The sequence below is a fragment of the Chrysemys picta genome, chromosome 3 (assembly GCF_011386835.1).
Source record: "Chrysemys picta bellii isolate R12L10 chromosome 3, ASM1138683v2, whole genome shotgun sequence".
Classification (NCBI taxonomy): Eukaryota; Metazoa; Chordata; order Testudines; family Emydidae; genus Chrysemys; species Chrysemys picta.
Genome location: NC_088793.1, coordinates 154,406,409 through 154,429,494, shown reverse-complemented (window position 1 = coordinate 154,429,494; position 23,086 = coordinate 154,406,409). Strand labels below are relative to the sequence as shown.

The following is a 23,086-nucleotide window of genomic DNA, read 5'->3' as shown; positions in this document are numbered from 1 at the left end:
ATACAACTGTCCCTAGAGGTAGTCGTCAGCTCCGGCTGTTACTTCAATAGGAAGCTTTTACAATACTCTTCCCGCCGTGTCTCATCAGTGCTAGCAGTTTTCCAGACCTGCTGCTCTACCTGAGCAGTGATTTATTTACCTACCATTGTGGAGATACGGAATTTCACCTGTCCTACAGAGAAGCAAGATTTTTTTTTTTTTTTTTTAATAGGAGCCCAATGTTGTTTAAGGGACAGGAAGAAATTTTAAGAGTCTAGATTTTTAGGCTTTCCTTTATTCTTTCTCCTTGTCAAGCTGCTCTCTCTCCCTCCCACATGGCAGGGACTGAAGAATATGGGGTCAGCAAGCATTCTTAAGCATCTGTCGTGTAGTATATTAAGCTCCCCAGGGGTACGCAGGTTGGCTGCCACCTCACTACCACCTGTCCTTAACGTGAAGCAACCTTGTCTGAGCCTGCTGTGATCAGCTCCCTGAAACCACTAGCCTCTTGCAGCACAAGCACTGTCTTCCAAGCCCTTGCAGGCCTCAATCTCTCTGTACAGGTGGCAATGGGCAGACACCAAATGAAAATACTCAGAGAACTCCGTGCACTGTCCAGCTCCTCATGCACTGAACACTTACAGTATTACCAGATCTGCTGTTTCCAAAGCTACAAAACAGCTTGTAAGATTCAGCGAAGGACCAGCACTTTGCTTAATACCACTGCACTTATACTAAATCTTGTTTTCACTATAAATACATCTATTATTAAAGAATAGATTCAAGTGATAGAGAGTAAGAATATTGGAAACAAATATTACATATAGAACAAAATCAAATATGCTTTCTAGAGACTAAACTTAACTAACAAGTTACTCTCTTATCTAAAGAAGTTTATCTTACTCAACATTCTCTTCAGTGTTTTCAACCAAGCCTGGTTGAGACCCTCTTGTACCCTCTTGCCAGTTGTCATTAAGAGGCTCTTTGGTCACAAACAGAGATTAGACGTTCCTTTTGCTCGGGATAGGGGGACCAAAATCCAGGAAAACAATCTTGCTTTCCTTGTCTCTTTTTTCTCCTTCACCTGTAGACAATATTCCACTGGCAATATGCAATTTATGCAATAACTGATACAAGTATGAAGTACTATACAGTAAGAAAACAAATTGCCTTTTTCTTCTTCTGGTATTCATTTTCCCTAGAAACCACCCTAATTATTTTTTTTGGCAATGAGTCCCCTTTTAAGGCTTGTCAAAATATGACAGTTTGCAGTCTGCTACTATGTTGAGTCAACTGGAATATGAGTTTCCTAACAATCCTCTTTAGAATCAGTTCTTTAGACATTTGTACAGAACGTGCATTAGAAATTTCCTTTCATAGAGATGTTTGTCTTGTGTGCATGAGAGATTTGGGGGACAAATATTTCCATCTCTGAGCACGTGCACTATAGCTGGACCCACATAATCTGCCACTTTCTTATGGCTGGAGGAATGGAAATGAGATCTGTGTTGGCTGTTTTATTCCCCCATGAGATCTCTTGACAGACTGTGCTTATAACTGATTGATGAAGGAATCCTGGTTCCTTTTCTTTGTAGCCTGATTTTGAATGAACAAAGTAGCTGTCACAGATTTTGGTGACTGACTCTACAATGCACATAAAGGAATAGGGAAGACATAAAGTGACTGCTGTCAGTTTAGAGATCCGTGTAACAAACAAATGAGTGGCTGTGTTGTTTAATCTAAGAAGTGGGCACTCAGATGTTATTTGCCACTGTTGGATTAATTTAAAGGCTTTTGGCAGAGTTGAGTTCTCTACCTTTACTTCTCCAAAGATAGAGGTAACATGTCCTAGTGATTAGTGCACAGGCTTAAAGTCAGGACTTCTGAATTTTATTGCCAGCAATTTACAGTGTCTTTGTGGAACAGATGGATCTTCTTATTCTAAGCTCATATGGTATTTTAGATCTAGCAAGGAACATGTTCAGAGTGTGTTCAAATCATTGAGGTAAGGGATAAGTGTTTCTCCCATTTAAAAAATGGCAAGGGGGGTTGGGAGGGTGGATGATGTCACAGGATATCTGACCCTTTATGGGGAATAGGGCCCAGCCCCACCTGTGATTGTGGCTATGTCTACACTACAGATAGTACAGCCACACAACTATGGTGCTGCAGGCTAGGAAGGAGAAGAGAGTAGAGAGGCTCACCTTGACTCTGTTTTTTGAGTATCTTTCATTTATGGGATGGACTTCCCATGACTCTAAGGGTATGTCTACCCTGCTGGCCCATTCTGTCTGACTCAGGCGCGTGGCACTCAAGCTAGGAGACTAATTGCTGTGTAGACCTTTGGGCTCAGGCTGCAGCCCAAGTTCTGAGACCCTCCCAGTCACAGGGTTTGGAGCCTGGGCTCCAGGCCAAGCCAGAGTACCTACACTGCCATTAAACATCCCCATGAGCCTAAGTCAGCTGGCATGGGCCAGCCACCGTTTTTTTAATTGCAGTGCAGACATACCCCAAGACAATGCTAACTTTTGCAAGACATTTGCAATACCAGCCCTCCCCAGGATGTGAAGATGGGACTTTGGGATGGATGGCAAACACATTTGTGGGACGGACCTAATTTCCCTGGGACTGTCCTACAACCAATGCTGCTTTTTCCTGGAAGGTGTGGAGTTAATTTTGAGTGCATCTAGTGCTCCTACAAGCTGTCAAATTGATAGCCAGGGAGAACGAAGTCTAGCATTTTCCCAGCAAATGGGCAGTAACCATGTAAGTTCTTTCACCCTAGCCCCACTACACAGCCCACTGCCACCCACCACTGTCTTAACTTGACATCTCCCTGCACTGTGACAACATTACTGAAGAATCATAGGGTGATTCTTCTTCTTCTGGTGTAGATAGGGTTAAAATGGGATTCAAGACTAACCTTATAGGAGGCCCCCAGACTCCTAAAACTGTCTGTCCCATGCCATCTATACCTAAAAGGAACTGGGAAAGCTTTAGGAACTTGCTTTTTCTCTGAGATTAGTAACTGAAAACTCAATTGTTCAGTCCCCTATCATGAATTAAAAGCTTTATAGGCCTTAAATACTGAGTATATAGAGGTTAGTGGGTGTTAATGGAGGTCCCAGATCTCACTCAGCAGAGCGTTTCTCCACTATACAATTTAAATTATCTCTCTTCCCCAGTGAATAAATGTCAGTACAGTATTTATTTAAAAAGAAACCTACCGTGGTAAGAATGTTTGATCCCTGTCCACTCTCTAGCTTCTGCCATTGTTACAACTGGTAGAGCCACCCTGTTGGGTGTTGGACATGAATTAGTCAAATTTTTGCCAACATAGGCAAGATTTTTGATTTAGATGCCTATATCTGAAAATATGGCGTACGGGACAGCTGGTTAAATACCCAGTTGATATGTTTGTGCATAAGCATAGGGGCTGAGTGTGGGTGGGATTCACACTTAGTCAGAAAAGGGATAAATCAATCCTTGATCATTCCATTTCAAAACATGGTGATCCAAGGGAGGGCTATGATCCTGAAAGTCAGAAAGAGAGGAGATGGAAAAAGACCTTTCTTGCGGGGGGGGGGGAGGGGGGGTTGGAACATACAAACTTATTTATATAAATAAATTCCTTGTTCTTTCCAAAGAGCCAACTCTGGTTTCCCTTACACCAGCTGCCTCATAATGAATGTGTGTGTGTGTACTGGATAGTGAAGGAAGGGGAGCTGTCATATTGAAGGATATTTTCCAGTAGATCTCACTATTAAGATGTTCTTCTTGAGATCTGGTTTATATTTTGTTTTTACTAGGCTTTTTTTGTATAATTGAAAACTTTCACCAGCATAACTAAAATGGAGGTAGTTGCCATTCATATTGGAAAACTTACACCAACATAACTAACATAGATATAGTTATACCAGTGCAAATCCCTAATTATTTTTATTATTTATTTCTGTTCATCACACATAGTTAAGCTTAGCAATAACTCTGTGTTAGTTTGTAATGAAACTGGACTAACTACCAGTCTAAAGAAGACAATGATTATAGCAAACATATGTTGACTGTACCAGAAGTTTTAATAGTTGGCAGTGTGCTACAAGTTATGCACAAATTCTATTTTGAATCAACTATATTGGTTAACCTATCTCTTGGTGAAAAGCTTAATGCTCACTTCAGAAAGGCAGCCACCACATTCAGTCAATTGACCAAGCACATGTGAGATAACAGGAAATTGGCATTAAACACGAAAATGAGTTTACCAGACATGTGTCCTGAGAACACTTCAGTATGGTCCTGAGCACACTGCTGTACAGCAGGCATGAGAGAAGGCTAAACGCCTTCCACCCCCGCTGTCTTCTTCCTATTTTAAATATCAAGTAAGAAACTAAAGTTCCTGATACCATCATCTTTGAGAAAGCAAAATTGCCAACCCTAATTACAGTTCTTAAAAACAGATATCTTCATTGGTTTAGTTATCTGTACTGGATGGATGATGGACTTGTTCTAAAGGACCTACTGCATGGAGAATATGTGGCTGCTCTAAGGCCACTGGGCTGTTGTAGGCTTAGGTTCAAAGATGTTTGCAAGAGGGATTTGAAAACTTCCAACATCAACATTACAAGCTCCAAAGAGTCAGCTAGCAACAGGCTACACTGGAAGGTGGTGCTGGAGGGCTGTGCTATACAAGGGCTGGAAGGAGTCAAAGAGGTTGAAGAGAGGTGGTTGAGAAAGTGGAAAGAACAAAGAGGAAATTACAGCAGGTGTCCTAGCAGCAGTAGAGCACCAGATTCATCTTCTGGCCCTGTGCGTTATGCTTGCACCATCTGTGACAAGGACTGCCATGCAAGAACTAGCCTTTTTAGTAACTTGTGATGCTGCAGCATGACACATAATAACAAAACGGCTTTGGCATTTTCACCATCAACTTTTGAGATGGACAGAAGACATCTGTCTGCTGTGTATTTATTTGTATTATTGTAGCACCTAGGAGCCCCAGTCATGGACCAGAGCCCCATTTGCTAGGTCCTGTTCAAATATAAAACATATACACAAGGTCTTAACATCACTTCTCGATTACGATTTCCTACCTTCTCAATCAGGTAGTGACTTGCTTTATCTTTCTTAGCCAGATTTGGTAAGTTGGCATTTCCTTATATAGCCAGCAAGTTGTGATATACACATTGATGGCTACAACCAAAATCTTAAACAGGTGGGTGTTTACCTTTATTTGATTGTAAGCAACCAAGGTTAATTTATTTTCCATTTAAAAGTATAATGATGTAACAGATTTATTATAAATTGTCTGGACATTCAAGAAACTGGAAGATGTAACGAGCCTTCAACATCTATGCTATATTTTAAAAGTGCCTTTGTGATTTACTGGACTTAGCATCTCCTTTAGAGCATTTATGATCCATAGTGTTCATATAGCTACTGCATAAACACATACCTATAGATATAAATCTTTGTGAAAATCTCATTGCAAAAAAACTACTGAGTATGCACAATTGTCACCTTCTAGTCTTATTTGGGGAGTGGCTGGGGGAGGAAGTGGAAGGGGAGCTTGGAAAAAAATCTCTGTAGGTTCTACTAAATTTAATTACTTCTCCTACAGTGTGTGTATTTGAAAAAGGAAAATGATGGCTTATTTAATCAAATTAACTTCAAAAGCAAACAGTTATTTTCCTACACTGCTAAACACACAGAGAGCATTGTGTAGGATTTAAACATAAGACAAAGATCAGAAAAGACCTGTTGTGGGTGCATTAAAAATTGACCAGTAAATTTGTATTTGTGGAAGGAAGCAATTTGTGGAAGGAACGGATTCTTAGATGTTATAAGGAACCCTATGCTTGTAGATGTGGTATTGTCCTGCAGCAGCTACCAAAGAAGGTTCCTTACAACTCAAGAACAGCTTGTAAATGAGCTTACATATAATATATATGAAAATCATTTACTCTACATTGTGGACTGAGCATTAACTTCATTTGAGAGGAAGAATGGTCCTGTGATTAGGTTGTTGGCCTGGGACTGGGGAGATTTGTTTTCAAGTTCCTCAATACTTTTGATTTTAATTTCAATACCACTGTCTTCCTGTGTGACCTTTAGCAAATCACTTAATCCCCATGCCCTCATTTCCTAACCTGCAGAAAAGTTAGTACTTCCCTAGTACACGAGGGTGTTGTGAGAATAAATTCATTAAAGCTTGTGAAGTGGTCAGATACTATCGTGATAATGCGTGTATAAGTCCCCTAAATAGATATGAATGCTTAATCAAATCAGACACTTTTTTTAAGGTGTATATGAGTCAAATACAGCATCTTCCTATGCAAAATGATCTATTTTAAACGTTGTTCTGAGCTGCATTCAGCCAGGCTGATCCAAGGAGGTATATGTTACACACCTCCCGGCGCCCCATGGGATTCAACACGAGGGAAGACAGGTGTTCTAGTCATCCCCAGCCTTTCCTCTGGGTTCCCATTGCAGACAGGCAGCTTTAACTGCCATGAGGGGCACACTATTGAGGAGATATTTATTTGTTTCTTGTTGAGTTGTATTACTGGAGTGCTTGGATACCTCAGTCATAGACCAGGGTTTCACTGTACTAGGTGCTTTACAAACACAAAACAAAGGCAACAGAGGGTCCTGTGGCACCTTTGAGACTAACAGAAGTATTGGGAGCATAAGCTTTCGTGGGTAAGAACCTTGCATCTGAAGAAGTGAGGTTCTTACCCACGAAAGCTTATGCTCCCAATACTTCTGTTAGTCTCAAAGGTGCCACAGGACCCTCTGTTGCTTTTTACAGATTCAGACTAACATGGCTACCCCTCTGATACTTGAAAACAAAGGCAGTTTCTGTCCTGAGGCGCTTACAGTCTAACTAGAAAACAGAAGGCAACAGGTGATTACAGACAGATGGGGAGCATAAGGAAACAATAAGATAAAACTGAACAGCATAAACAGAGGTTTCAGCAGACCAGCAGCCTAGCTGGTGTCAAGTTTCTGTAGGCATCCCAGTAGGGGAGGGTTTGAAGGAAGACAATGAGATGGCTTTGCGGATATTTAGAGGGAGCCGCTTCCGTGCTTGAGAGGTGGCATGAGAGAAAACACAAAGGTCCTTGTTTGAAAATTGTAACAAATGAGAGATGAAGGGTGGCATCACTAGCACAGTGGAGGCAGGTGGTTATGTCTTGATAGTGTGAAAGAGAAGATGGGTGAGGGAGCATGGACCAGTTAATTTAATGGCTGTCCTTTCCATGCATCCTTTGTGGCATGGGCCACCCAAGGGGGTCAGTTTTGACCTTCTAACATTAGAAAGCCAAAGTTTTTTTTTCATTTCATGATGAGTTTCAGTTACGGGTCAGCTCTTTACAGTTATTGGCCAAGCTATGCATTCTTATAAAGGGAGATTTATAATGTAAATGCTGGGAAGTGGGGGAATGGAAAAGGCAGATGATGATATACAAAATATGCAAGACACATGAAATACATATGTAATAGTGTCATCCATGTCCTCCTTCCGCCTATTGTCTCCTATGCTTATACCTTGCATTTTGTCTCAAATTAGGCACTGAGCCTGGGAGCATTTAGACAGGAGGGTAACTTCACACATGTGAGAAGTCCCATTAAAGTTCTATGGGACTATTTATGTGTACAGTTAATACTTATGTATGTGCCTTTCATGATTGGAGTCTTAGACTGTAGACACTAAAGAGCAGGGATCTTGCAATGTGTTTGTACAGCACTTCGCACAATGGAACCTTGATTCTGGTTGGGGCTTTTGGAGATGCCATAATACAAATTACAAATGTATATGGTATTCTAAATAAATATGGTGCCCCCAGAAACTATTCTGGTGGGGCATATACAAATGTTGGTAGTGATAAATAGTTTAGATTGATGGAAAAGGACGAGTTCAGAACCAGCTCACCAAAAAGTCACATGCTTTTAAATCTCTCTCCTTTGATTCGTGTTGGCATAGGCAGGACTAATATTAAATCATAGGCAGGACTAATATTAAATCAAAGCTGTTTGGCTCTTCTTATGTCTTTTTGTGTGCTGGCACAAAACTGAAGAGACTCTTGCACTTTATAGATTTTTAGTAAATCCTGAAGAATGGAAAACAATGTCAGGAAATTAAGAAAGTTTGGTGGCAGTGTTGTAAACACTGGGTAGCATGTATGTGGAACAGCATCCCCCTGCTGGGTGGAATCAAATCTGCTCTACTATATCATAATTAAGGCTAAAACTTTGTCATGGATATTTTTAGTAAAAGTCACGGATAGGTCCCGGGTAAAAAAGAAAAACTAACAGAAGTGATGACCTGTCTGTGACTTTTACTAAAAATATCCATGACAAAATGGGGATCTGTGGGTTCCCATGCTGTCTGAAGTGGGCAGCTGCGCAGGGGCTAGGAGCTCTCTGCAGTAGCTGGGGGCTGTGGGGTTCCCTGCTGCTCAAGGCGGCCAGGAGCTCTGGGGGTTCCCCCACCACTGGCAGCTCCAGGGGCTTCCGCCACCTGTGGCCGATGGGAGCTCTGGGGTACCCCGCAGCGGCTTGGAGCTCCAGAGCCTATCAGAGGTGGTGTGGGTACCCCGCAGCTCCCTGCCCCTGTGGGTGGTGGGGGACCCTGCAGATCCTGACCACTGCAGGCTGAAGTCACGGAGATCACTGGAAGTCACGACCTCCGTGACTAAATTGTAACCTTAATCATAACCTTTATATTGCTAAAATGTTATCCTCTAACTCTAGAGATAGAGTCAACACATTTGCAATAGAAAGACTTGAGTTCTATCCTTGCTGCTACTGTGTGTTATGCATGTCCATCGATTTGTTACATTTATTATCTCCGTGGTGTGACAAAGGAATTGACAAAATACATGATTAGAAAGTAGAATGTAAAAAAAACAAAAAACAAACACTAGAGCTCGCTGATTCCATTTCCTCATTAAAGAGGTGAATTATCTGAAAGTATAGAGAAAAGGCAATAGTATTAACTTTAGGATTAAAAGATGTTATATCAGCAGGAGAATTGTCTGAACTGCATAAATATATGCAGTCTAGGAAGAAATGAGGTGCTTAACAGAGAATGTAATTGAAGTTTAAAAAAAATCTTAGTTTGACTAATGTCAATTTAAATTATTTGTTTTAATCTCACAATAGTGGCATGAGAGTGGATACTAAAGAAAATCTCCAGAGAACTGCATTTTCCTCCAAAAGGGCCTTAAGTGTAGGCTTTTCAAAAATATCTCAGGGCCAGTTTTTAAAGGTATTTAGGCACCTAAACATGCAGATAAATGCCTTGTGGGATTTTTCAAAAGGGAGTTTGGTTCCTAGATGCTTGGAAAATCCCATTAGGTGCCTGTCTCTATCTTTAGGCACATACACATCTTTATAAATCTGGCCCCGAGTTTATTCAGAAGCACAAGTCTCATCCAAAATCTGTGGACTGTTAACTGCAGACCAAGGCTGGGGAAGTCAACATACTAGGGGGTTTCAAAAAATAAAGGAGGAAAAATCATTGGACATAGTAGTTGGAGATGAATTCAACACGTTACTGTATGTTGTCTTGGACAACTTTACTCCATAATGTGATGGTGAAAATACTGTCTTCCGAGAAGGGAATCTTAATTGCACCAGCATCTTTAGAAAAGTGAAAAGAAAAGAGAACTTGGTGCTGGTAAAAGGTGTGGGTAGCGAGCTTTGGTGGTTGAAGTCCCACTGTCCACAGGACACTCAGCAGCAAATCAAGCTTCCACTGCTGCACTAATGTGCCTCACCTTGAAGGACCACTTTTATGAGTGAAAGGTCACTTCAGTCACCAATGAGCCATTTAACCCCAGGACTCTCTTTTGAGACTGCCATACAATATAGCAGTTGTGCTCACGGTTGGTGAGTTGCAGAACCCCTGTCCTCCAGGAGCTGGTCTGAGACCAGTAATTCATAGACCACTGAACAGTCTTCAGATTGTAATGAGTTTCTATTGACTTGGGCGGAATTTGAACTGACATCCTATAATAGAAAAGCTCTATATCCAATTTCCCTCAAAATCTGAGATATCCAGTCACCTTTCTCTAATCAGGGGTAGTCAATTATTTTTTTTGTCAAAGTCCAAATTTCTTGGTCAAGGTATAGTCAAGGTCCAGACTCCAGAGCAAATAATAAAAAATAACAACAATAATGATAATAAGTAAATAATTTTGGGGTCTCTTCAAACGCGTCTGGTGGTCTGGATTTGGCCCGCAGGCAGTCTGTTGACTACCCCGCTTTAGATCATTTTTTCCCCTGCTTTAAAATCTTTGCTGGCCCTCTTTCCCCCTAAGAGATGTGGTGGCCTCTGGCCCTTCCTCTTGGTTTGCTGCTGCTCTGTTCACCCCACAAGGCAGCTTTAGAGTTTGGTTTATTCTGAACTCCTCTCCTGTCTATCATTTGTTCTGATCTGAACTTACCTGTGTCCTTTTTATTTGGAAAGGGAGTAAAATGCAAGGAGAAACATGACTACAAATAAGTCCTAACTTATTAGTCCTAACTTAGTAAGAAATATGACTGATTAGGAGGGGAGAAGTTGGATTTTATTAATCCTGTATGTACTGTCTCTTTTCCTGTAACAGTGTTTGACTGCAATTTTGAATTGCCTTGTGAGCTGGAATATTCTCCTCCACTGAAGGACAAAGAAAACCACAACAGGACCTGGCACAGAGTGAGTGCAGAGGAGCTAAACTTTTTGGATGGACCAAAGAGAGATCACTCTGAGGATTCACCAAGAGGTAGGATGAGCAAGTGTATTTAGTCTCCTTAAAATAATGGTGGTGTGCTTGTAGATACCACACCCTATACAATGTTTGGGGCAATTCTGTTCCTTTCTCTGTGTCAAGCAACAAGTGAACTTAAGGGAATTGCTCTGTCTGTAGGAAGCAAAATAAGACTGGATTGAAATCCGCTTTGGGATTGTAAAAATCTGAATCAGACTGGACTCTGGACGTTGCACTTGGAGTTGAATAATAATATTTTACACATCTATAGCATCTTTCCTCTGAGGTTATTGGTGGAGGAGAAAGGATGAATTCTGCTTCGCATCACCCTGGGCATACTGAGGCGCATGGAGTTTGATGTGCTCAAAGTCATTCTGTGAGTCAGTAGAAGAGCAGAGAATAAAATCCATGTGTTCTGCATTATTGTCCATTGCTAAACCCTAGGCATAGATGTCTTACTTGTAAGCCAGTGCAGACAAATTTCTTGTCAGGATTTAAGATTTTTCCATCAAAGCTATTTAGAGAGAAAATAAAGACTAAGCATTTGACATTATCATCAGTAAAGCAATGTATATTTAAATAAAGAGATCTAGAAGTAGGAAAAGTAAAAAGTGTGTAAGTTTTCTTTTCTCCCTCTTTTGAATCAAAGATGGCTTCTTTGACCTTCTTGGGTATTTTTTTAATTCTGCTTTTAATCAAACCTGACAACAGCAGCATATTTCATTCAGATTATAAATGACAAAAGGATCAGCAAGCTGCACTTTGCCTTGTTAATCCTAAAAGAGTAACGGCAAATCCCACCCCCCCTTCTACCTGTTGTGGGTACCTGCTTGAAAACTGCCCCTGCTAAAAGTCAGGGTGTCATTTAAGTGGCTGGAACCACAAATGGGAGAGGAAAGTAGGGACACATCCAAATAAATGTTGGGGAAAGTTTCCTCTGCAACCTCACTCTGTATTAGTCTCAGAAAGACATCTTTATTTCTTCTATCTTCACCATGTACTATGCTTTCCCATGTGCTTCCCAAAAAGTATTCTTTATGCATCAGCTTTTAGTGCCTGTTCCTTCAACCTTACTCATGTTGAGTTATCGCATTGATTTAAGAAATTTATCATGGATGGGTAGAAAGACTGGACTGATGAAAGAAATGTCAGGATCAGGACCCCATTGTGCTAGACACCGTACAAACACATAGGATGATGAAGCTTATGTTCATTGCATTTTGTCTTAAATTTGATTGTAAGAAACAATAGGAAGGAAGGGGGGAGAAGAGAAGGAAGAATAGCAGTAATGAGAGCAATTGAAGTAGCCTAGCTAAGTGCGATGCACAAAATAAAGTCCCTGCATCAGAGAGAGATGTACCCAATGCAGGATGCATTGGGTAAACCAGAAATGGGATGCTTTACATGAAGGTGTTAAATATTTAAGTCTTCTCCTTTCACTTCTTATGGAAATTCTGGCTGAATGGGACTTAGAATGAGAAGGGTGGTTGCTTGGTGACCTGCTGTGAGAGGAGGTTCCATACTGAAAGGGCAGTGGGGAGGAAGGCATGGAGACAGAAATGGGAGGTGTGATGAGGCTGGAATAGTTGGTGGAGTAGCGAGAGAATGAAGGAACCCAGTAGGATAAGAAGTCTAAGATCTAGAGAGGGCCTTGAAACCATGAGAAAAGAGTTTAAACTCAGTGGGTGAAATCCTGGCCTTTTTAGGGTATGTCTACACTGCAATTAAAAACTCATGGCTGGCCGGTGCCAGCTGACTCAGGCTAATGGCCTGTTTAATTGCAGTATAGATGTTCGGACTTGGGCCGCAGGCTGGGCTCTAGGACCCTGTGAGATGGGAGGGTCCCAGAGCTTGGGCTGCAACCCGAGCTTCCAACATCTATATCTGTAGTTGAGCAGCCCCTTAGCCCAAGCCCCAGAAGCCCAAGCCAGCTGGCGCAGGCCAGTCACAGGTGTCTAATTGCAATGTAGACATACCCATAGAAGTCAATGGGCGTTTCACCCTTGGGTGAAATCCTGGCCCTCATGTCGTCAGTGTAGTTTTCAAGGGAGTAAATTCTCTATCTGTGAATGTGTTCTGGATCCTGCTTCTGTGATCATTAAGCTTTGAATAATTAGTAATTGGTCTTTCAAGGATTTGTTTTCATTCTGGTGTAAATATTTCAATGTTGGACTGAGGTTTAAAGCCCAACCTGAGCTAGAGGGATAATGAAGTCATTCGGCTGACATGGGGAGGGGACTAGAGTAGGAGCCTGTGCAGTCGATGGAGTCAGACTTGGATTTGTTTGGGGTTTTTAAACAAATAGACAAATTGCGGGTAGTCAATAATTCATTTTGTGGTGACTCAAGCCCTTGCAGCACCTCCTGAAAAGCCTTGCAGTTCCCAAATGACTGTAACTTCTTTTGCATATGAAGATGGATTTGAAAATTCTACACTCATAGGTTTCTATTTTACATCACTTTAATTACAGCTGCTTGGCACAGAGACATTTTGTGTGGTCTGTTTCAATCTGAAATAACTAAGCACAGTAATTCCAACCCCCACTGTTTGTTTCCTGCACGGCGTACTTCCAATTATGCGAGTCCCATTTCATCTCCATTCATGAACTGTAATGAACAGAAGTAAATAAGCAGATAGCATAACCCGATTTTGAGTCATTTTAACTCATCCTTGTCACTTGACTATCAAGTCATGTCAAGTGAATTTCCTATTAATCAAGACAAATACCCCAAGCCTGCTTCCATTATCCTCCCTTTATGTATAAAGATTAGTAGAAATTCACTGATAATATTTGACACTGAGAAGCAATATTCCCAGCTGTGACTTAGACTCAGTGTATGAATTTGGATAAACTTCTCGCAACCCTAGTATCCCCTTTTGAAAAATGGAGGTAATAGCATTTATATACATTTTGAAAACGTTGAGATTCACAGAAAAAAGGTGCTAGTAATTATTCAATGATATTAATTATTACATTATTAAAACCACCTGAATGGTATACTCTTGCTACAGAAAACTAGTGGATATTTGTAAATGAGGCACCTTTCAGTGTATGTATTAGGGAATAACCGTGGTGCATTACAGTTATACAGCAAGCTTTTCACTAAAGGTTCCCCCCTCCCCCAGTTAGTGGATCAATCAGCTATGTCCAAGACAATGCAATAAGTTGTGAATCTGCCACTTTAGGCCCTTATCCTGCAAAGTGTTATATATATGCTTAATTTCTCCCAAGCAACTAGCTCCATTGAAGCCAATGGGATGTTCACATTCTTAAAGTTTATGTGTAAGTCTTTGCAGGTTCAAAGCCTTATTATATTTAAATTTCAGTAGGAGCCTGATTCAAAGTCTACTGAAGACAATGGGAAAGACTTGCACTGACTTTGCTGGAGTCAGGATCAGGCCCATATGCATGTTATTGACTAGGTAACCTGTTGTGGGCTACCACATTTTTTGTAATTCATGAATAAGAAAATAAATGCCATAAAATATTCAGGAATACTGCATCACAGAAAGTATTCATTTATTTTGACAAGTATGATTAATTTTTAATTATTTATGATACTTCGTAATATATTCTACCAGCAAATGTACAGCAATATATTTTGTAGTGAAATATTAGTAATAGATCTTGCTGCAGTGCTATCCCTGCCGTTAAATCTTTGCTAAGAAGGCAGATGAGACAACTAGATTTTTGGTTAAAATGACTGGGTTTGCAGATTAGTGAAGTTCTACTGTATCTGTTTGTTATATCCCAAGTAAAACAGAGAGATTTCTCTCTTCATCAAAAATCAAAATGTGGCCAAACCAGAACCTCTGTCTCTGAATTCTGGATCCAGATCCAAGTTTCCTATGCCTGTGGGTGCCATTCAGACACAGCCCTGAAGTGTGTATGTGTGGGAGGGTTGATTGGGGAGAGGGGTTGAGACTGGGCCACCACATCAAGAGCTCCAGGAAACACTGTGCCTCAGGGATGTACAGTGCTTCCCAGAAAGGCACAATCCTTCTGTGTGCCATTGGTATCACCTCATAAGAAGATGCTGCATGTGCTCTCCAGATCCAGAAGGAATCCAGGCTCTGCCTTTTTCCAACAACATTTGAGGAGAGGGAGGGTGTATATACTGATGCACTTGCAGGGAGCAATATCTGTGTGCTCAGAGTTCAAAGACTACAGTTATGGCTGGCCCGTGAGTCAGATGTACAAGGAGAAAGCAAAGATTCCTTGCAGTCCCGGTACTTCCCCTGTGCCTTCCCTCCTGCTCATCTACCTATGGAAGAAAGAGCAACAGTTAGATTCAAACAGACAAAATGCAAATTGGATCCAAATTTGTATTTTTTCAAATCTCCAGGTCTTCAGATTCAGATCTATAACAGGTTTAAGCCACAAACTCAGAGATCTGTCTTGTATATGAATAGATTTGGGGGAGACAACCCCGTTTAGATGACAGAGTTTCATATCAAGGTTATACTATATTGGAAAACTGAACAATATTTGAAAAAGTTCCTCCATGGAAATGCGATTACACTTCTATCAGAGGAAGACAAATGAGGGGGTAATACCCTAACTTATGTCTGATAGCTTGAGGCTCCCTTGAATTAGAGGTAAAATAAGAATTAAACACACACACACATTTTATTAGTTGAATGATCTTCTTTGACATTGTTGTGGAAATCTGGTAGGTGACAAATCTGAGGAATTGTCACAGATTGAAATGTCATTAGAGGAGGTTTTGGAATTAATTGATAAACTTAACAGTAACAAGACACTGGGTCCAGATGGCATTTACCCAAGAGTTCTGAAAGAACTCAAATATGAAATTGCGAAACTATTAACTATGGTTTGTAACCTGTCCTTTAAATCGGCTTCTGTACCCAATGACTGGAAGATAGCTAATGCAACACCAATATTTAAAAAGGGCTCTAGTCGTGATCCCAGCAATTACAGACTGATAACTCTAACGTCAGTACCGGGCAAATTAATTGAAATAATAGTAAAGAATGAAATTGATAGACACATAGAAGAACATAAATTGTTGGGCAAAAGTCAACATGGTTTCTGTAAAGGGAAATCATGTTTTATTAATCTATTAGAGTTCTTTGAAGGAGTCAACAAACATGTAGACAAGGGGGATTTGGTGGACATAGTGTACTTAAATTTCCAGAAAGCCTTTGACAAGGTCCCTCACCAAAGGTTCTTATGTAAATTAAGTTTTTCATGGGATAAGAGGGAAGATCCTTTCATGGATTGAGAACTGGTTAAAAGACAGGGAACAAAGGGTAGGAATAAATGGTAAATTTTCAGAATGGAGAGGGGTAAATAGTGGTGTTCCCCAAGGGTCAGTCCTAGAACCAATCCTATTCAACTTATTCATAAAAGATCTGGAGAAAGGGGTAAACAGTGAGGTGGCAAAGTTTGCAGACAATACGAAACTGCTCAAGATAGTTAAGACCAAAGCAGACTGTGAAGAACTTCAAAAAGATTTCTCAAAACTAAGTGATTGGGCAACAAAATGGCAAACGAAATTTAATGTGGATAAATGTAAAGTAATGCACATTGGGAAAAATAACCCCAACTATATGTACAATATGATGGGGGTTAATTTAGCTACAACTAATCAGGAAAGAGATCTTGGAGTCATCGTGGATAGTTCTCTTAAGACGTCCATGCAGTGTGCAGCGGCAGTCAAAAAAGCAAACGGGATGTTAGGAATCATTAAAAAAGGGATAGAGAATAAAACGGAGAATATCTTAGTGCCCTTCTATAAATCCATGGTTCGCCCACATCTTGAATACTGCATACAGATGTGGTCTCCTCATCTCAAAAAAGATATACTGGCATTAGAAAAGGTTCAGAGAAGGGCAACTAAAATAATTAGGAATTTGGAACAGGTCCCATATGAGGAGAGATTAAAGAGGCTAGGACTTTTCAGCTTGGAAAAGAGGAGACTAAGGGGGGATATGATAGAGGTCTATAAAATCATGAGTGGTGTGGAGAAAGTGAGTAAGGAAAAGTTATTTACTTCTTCCCATAATATAAGAATTAGGGGCCACCAAATGAAATTAATGAGCGGAAGATTTAAAACAAATAAAAGGAAATTCTTCTTCACACAGCACACAGTCAACCTGTGGAACTCCTTGCCTGAGGAGGTTGTGAAGGCTAGGACTATAACAGGGTTTAAAAGAGAACTAGATAAATTCATGGAGGTTAAGTCCATTAATGGCTATTAGCCAGGATGGGTAAGGAATGGTGTCCCTAGCCTCTGTTTGTCAGAGGATGGAGATGGATGGCAGGAGAGAAATCACTTGATTATTACCTGTTAGGTTTATTCCCTCGGGGGCATCTGACATTGGCCACTGTTGGCAAACAGGATACTGGGCTGGATGGCCCTTTGGTCTGACCCAGTATGGGTCTTATGTTCTTATGTAAAAAATGGAGAGCAAAGGACATAGACGGTGTGGAATGAGACCCAGGCACTGAGAATATTAGCAATCAAAGATAATGAACTACTGGAGTATAAATGCCTACTGCCGTTAATTTATTGTCCCTAGGACAGAGAAAAATGAGGAAGATGCTATAAGATGATAAAGTGATAATCTGGAACAAAATATTAGATATTAAACAAACAGGATGGTATACATCAAAGCATGTGCTAGCAAGAAATTAGCTTTTTCCCCCTTTTCAGGGTTTTTAAGTAGTACAACATTTTTTCCAGTGTAAATACAACCATAAATATCAGCATATTCATCAATGGGGAAAAAATACAGGATGAATACCCAGGAACCAGGTGGACTTGAGCCAGATAGACAAATGAGGAAGAGATATTTTCATGGGTGAAGTAAGAGCTGACTTTGGTCCATAAGACCTGCTTTGAGAAGCGTCTTGAACTGACAGAAATGGACTGAGTTGTCTTTTTAGTGCTGAAAAAAACATTTTTCATTTTTGATAGTCAAAATGAAATGAAATATTTTATTTGTAAATGCAATGCAATTGTTGTATGTCAAAAATAGAAAAACTTTGACAGAATCAAAATTTTGGATTTTGTTGAAAAGCCATTCTTCATCAGAGAAAGGTTTTGCTTTAAAAACAAAACAAAAGACCTTTTACCTCTGACTGCATATTGCACCACCCTTCCGAACTGAAGGGAAAAACGAAGCTCACCTTGTTTGTCGGGACTTAATCCAGATGGTCAAACAGTTTAAAAATGGTTTAAGAACATTTTTGTTAATAAGTGTCACATTTAATCTGTGAGGTCAGTGTTAGTTATTTGTAAACATTAGGATGGCATCAGATATTCATGAAAATATATGCAAATCCTCCTAATCTTTAACAAATTTGAGCCCTAATGGTGATCCAACCAGGAGTGAATTTTTCACTATTGAGTATTCTCCTGCTTAAAAGATTTAGTCATTCAATCAGGGAGCCAAAATATTATCATATGACTTAACTAGATCAACCACACACCACAAATAGTGAATGGATGAGACAAACTATTTGCAAACAGCCCACAGTTTGAAAATTATTCATCCATAGTATTGCAAAGAAAAGATATTCACAGGGTTGATGCACAAGCTCCTTATAAACAGAAGAGGTTAGATTTTTATAATGGATATTGCTTGTAATGAATAGCTCCACCAGCTCTACATCAGATCAGATTTTGTTTGAAGACTGAACATGACAGCATATACATATCAAATACGATCACAGAGCCCCATAGGAACATATACAATATTAAAATACTAAAATGCATCTGATTTTAAAAACACAAACTCCTGATGCCAAAACCCCAAAGTGCCGTGAAGAAAAGATGCCACTTTTCACAACGGTCAGATCCCAGCTCATGCTCCCTCTTCACAGACAAAATGCACTGGATATTCTTGGCATTCTGCAGACTACCCTCCTAGTTAATGATACACTTGTGCCCTGTTATTGCAACATTATTTCACTTTAATGAGCCTGCTCTAAAGAGGCTAAAATATTATCTCATTGTAGGGCTATGTGTTTATTTCTAATTGTGAGTATTATATAATAGTTATATATATTTATACTGAATATGAATGGGTGTGTGGGTTTGTTGGCTTGGAAATCTTATTTGTTTGCTCATTTGTTCCATAATTCAGTTAAGGTTTACCAGGAATTCATCTGAAATGAAGCATCTTCTACTCCCAAAACTGAGAGAGAAAAATTACAGGATATATTAATTTCTGATGCACAGTAAAATTAATGATTTGCTCATTACCTGTGACTACACAATAATTTACAAAGTAGCTACAGAAATTACTTAGCAGATTTGAATTGATGGAAATAGTACTTGACCACTGCTGGACTTGGCATTGTTGTGGGCAGTCCCAGAAGAGAATGGGTATGAAAAATTAACTCCTCTCTCTCATATCTAGAGATGGACCCTCATGGCCAAGGTTGAGAGAGTCATTGGAGGAGCAACATAGAGCAAGCTTGCCTTACTGCAGTCTGTGCTTTCTTTTTTCTAAATAGAGATTATGGGCTTGATCTCACACCACTGAAGCTAATGAGATTTTAGCGATTGGCTTCAATGGTGTAGGATAGGTGCCCCTCATTCTGCAGAGCTATCAAATCAGTCCCTTTTAAACAACACTGCATTTACACACATGCACACTTTTTTCTTTACATAATACATTATTTATAAGCAAAGAGAACATCCACACATTACATAAGGAAGCAGAACACTGAGTAAATGAATTAATGATCATTGAATTATTAGCAGTTGCTTTACTACTATTCTAAGTACTTATTTTAGATTGTTTTGCTGTGCTGACACCAGCTACTACATATCATAAGTGTCAACAAAATGTAACATTTAATTAAGTACATAATTAAATATGACAAAGCGGAGAGTAGAGCTTGCATCTCCTATGGCTTAGCTATAAAATTGTGAGGAGTTTAACACCTAGAACTTCCGTGATCATGGAGTATTTTAGCATCATGTTGGTCCCTTGATGGTCTTAGCATATACACAATATCAAAGGGGATTTTCTCCAGCCCCATTTTTTTGAGTCTATTAAAAGCATTAGTAAATTGACAAGGGAGGTTGGATTAGAATCTATTTATTATTGCTTTTAATGTCAAGTGAAAACAGATTCTCTTTTCTGTTGTATTATACCAAGTACATTTAAACATTCATTCAGGCATATGCATAAGGGTAAGGCAGAGTCCCAGAACTCCAAAAGGTAAGATGCATGTGATAGCAGGCCAGACTCCCACCTAAGGTGGACCTTGACCAGCTAAATTCAGGCAAAGGGTGTTAACCTGCATCTACAGTAGGGAAAAGGTTGTGATTAGGTCAGTGTGTGTTAGCTAACCTCAATTTAACCTCTTTCCCTAAAGAAGCCCACTGGGGTAAAGGAAGACGGTGCATTTGACATATTCTGAATGTTTCTATATATGGTATCATACCAGATGTTTTCTGGGCAAATTATTGCTCTTTCCATTAATGCATCCATAAAGCAAAAGCCAATATAGATGCTTCATAATATATCTTTTCAATTAGAGTTTACATACTTCAGTGCCTCTGGGAAGCAGTGCATCACCAAAAATATTACCCAAGACATCATATATATGCCTTTTGAGGTTAAATCTTCCTTGGGGAAATTGATAATGCGGTTATAGCTGATATCACCAGTTTCATATATTTTAAGTAACAGGCAGGGGGTGGGGAACCACCAAAGTAGTTATTTGGTGCTAGGTTTTTTTCCTTAAAATATATATTCGTTTTACACTGTAGACCAATTATGTTTATTTTAATCCAGTTAAAGTGACTAATGAAGGCTGCAATGTAAAGGCAAGATGCTGAGGTTAGTGTAATTGAGACATCTGTATTCTGTCTGTAGATGTCTTTTTTTATATTTTTCTTAATACCGTGAGATGCATGCAGTGCGTCACTAAGCCATTTCCATAGGTACAAGAATAATTACATTGTAAGTCATGATTTATAAACTATTCCTAAAGTTCGGTCTCATTTTGTTGTATAAAATGCTAGTTGAATGGAGAATATATAGGCATCGGGCCAACTCCTATTTACTTTATTTATGTGAATAATCCCGTCCTTTAAATTGATTTGTAATTAATGGATCAAATTCATCCAGAATGCTAACTCCATTGAAATCAATCAATGAATCTGGCTTCACATGAGCAGGATTTGGCCCATCAGATGAGGCTGTTCTTCTTTTACTTACTTATTTTGAGAGTAACTGTGATAGAATAAGATCCACTGACCAACTTTTTCCCCAACAACAGCCATCTTTACATGTATCAGTGCTTCAGCCACATTCCAAGGGTTCCAGTCTCCTTTTGGTACATCCAGAGTGGATTAAGGGTAGTGCCTTGGGGTCTTGGGGATCCCGGCTGGGATCTAGGAAGGGGGATCTTGTCTTTCCATGTAGTGACACAAACGTTGCAATGTCCTGTTACTGATCACGAATATTTAAAGGTTTACTCCATCCCTAAGCTGGGCCATGTTGCCCTTTATTTAGTATATTGTGTTAGGCACCCAGTTCTCCATAAGGAACTCAAAACCCTTTGGCCTCTAAGTTCAGCCCTATTTCCTACCCAACAGTTGCTCTGTCTAGAGATGCTCCCTTCTTTGGTCTCTCTTTCACCCTTCCTTATTGGACAGGGCCAATTAGAGGTGGGTCAGGAACCATCAAGGCAAACTATTGTAAGTTACTACAGAACAAGACATCAACTCACCTTGCCTTATAGCATGGGGAGTTGAGCAGTTCTAGGTCTCTTCCCATCACTGTGTATTTGTAGGTCTTCTGTGGGGTCTCTGACAGGCCATGGTACACCAAACTTTGTTCCGGAATGCCAACCACTGCCTAGAAAAGAGGTCATTATTTGATCAGTATCCAATCCAGCCCACGCATGCTCAAAAAAACCCAAAATACCAGGACCTTATTCTTATGCTGATCAGTGCAAAGTCTGTAGCCATTAAGATCTTTACCACTATCTTATTGCAAACGAGTCACTCAGCCTGGTCTTCCTCATGGAAAAGTAGGTCAATCGACATCATAGAGCTGGCGTTGACTCATCTTGTCCTCCAGGCTCCTCTCTGAACCACAGACACAGAGAATAAATCTTGAGGCTAAGTCACCATTCTGTCCCCTTTCTGGGTGAAATAAAGGAAAGACTCAAAACAAAATCCTTTGATATGTTAATCCAGAAACAGTCATTTTTCTGATTTACAAACATTCAGGCATCAAAGGAAGGATGAGCGAGCCAAGAACCCATGAACTCAAACTGTACCCAAAATGACCTTTCTCTTGTAATTTTCAAAAAGTTCAGTTACCTTTTTGTTCTCATTGTTTCACAAGATCTTTGCTCTTTCCATGTCTGGTTGGAAGCAGAAATCTCCAACATCTGTGAAAAGCTGTTCTCCTAGGATCTTTGGCTCAACCACAAGCAAGACAGCTAGCCCAACTTTGCAGACTCAGAGGTATCCGGATGGATCCTCTGAAACCTTTGGCATTTGCCATTGGTTGTGATTAAGTGCTGGACAAGCAGCTACAATAACTTCCTTTGTATGGTTCTTGTAGCACCAGCCAACTTGCTTTCATTGACCTTCCAGCATGCAAGTGGAAAAGTCAGGAAAATGAAGGGAAGCATTTTGCTATATACCACAGATTCCAATCTCTTGAGGTTTGGAGCCTTGTAAGGTGTGTTAACAGTATAATGGAGGTCAGTTTGCAAATCTTTTTCACGTGTGTCACAGTAATTTCATTTATCAAAGAGATGGGCCCGAGCTGACCTGGAATTCTGATCTGGATCTTAAACACCCCAAAATTCAAGGATGTTCCAAGTTGAGATTTTTGGTTCACCTCATTGTAAAGATAATTGGCCTCATTGTAAAAAATCTGATTCAGATCCAATTCCAGGTTTGGGTGTCACTCAAAGTTGAGCTGTGAATGGAAATGGGGTTTTGTTTCTGACTCCTCCCTGAGAAGTGACAGCTTTTGATACTGCAAGGTATGGATAGGTCAGGCTTTGCCCAAACAAATTCATGTGCTGCCTTAAGGTCATTTCATCAGAGATGGAAGTTGCTATAACATACACAATTTGGAATTTTCCATACTGAACTCGGTACATTTGGGAACAACAGACCATGTTGTCAGACTCTGGTATCTAACTACAAAATAAAACAGAAGCACTTCAACCCTGAAGACACTGTTCCATTTTTCAGATGGACAGACAGACACGCATCTTCCTAAACTAAGCTCAAAGCTTCCAAAGAGGTGATAATTTAATTCCTCTTCAATTTATTCTGTGACAAGCTAATGATTAAAGGAAAGTGTCTAGGAACAAATACAATGAGATACCGTATGTCTTT

At 40.0% G+C, this 23,086-nt stretch overlaps 1 protein-coding gene and 1 long non-coding RNA gene across 3 annotated transcripts in view; one reads left to right on the top strand and one right to left on the bottom strand.

Moving 5' to 3' along the window:
* ALK (ALK receptor tyrosine kinase) overlaps window positions 1-23,086 on the top strand; it is a 587,230-nt gene that overhangs the window by 165,189 nt on the left and 398,955 nt on the right. For both annotated transcript variants that reach the window (XM_024114624.3, XM_065589314.1), the window contains exon 3: window positions 10,590-10,745. In XM_024114624.3, the coding sequence (XP_023970392.3) occupies window positions 10,590-10,745 (156 nt within the window). The remainder of the gene's footprint in view (window positions 1-10,589; window positions 10,746-23,086) is intronic.
* Window positions 14,870-23,086, bottom strand: part of LOC112060545 (uncharacterized) — a 40,128-nt gene continuing 31,911 nt past the window's right edge. Inside the window, exons 2-4 of the long non-coding RNA XR_002889852.3 lie at window positions 21,704-21,868; window positions 21,451-21,578; window positions 14,870-14,995 (exon numbers count right to left, since the gene is read on the bottom strand). This is a non-coding gene — a long non-coding RNA (uncharacterized LOC112060545). The remainder of the gene's footprint in view (window positions 14,996-21,450; window positions 21,579-21,703; window positions 21,869-23,086) is intronic.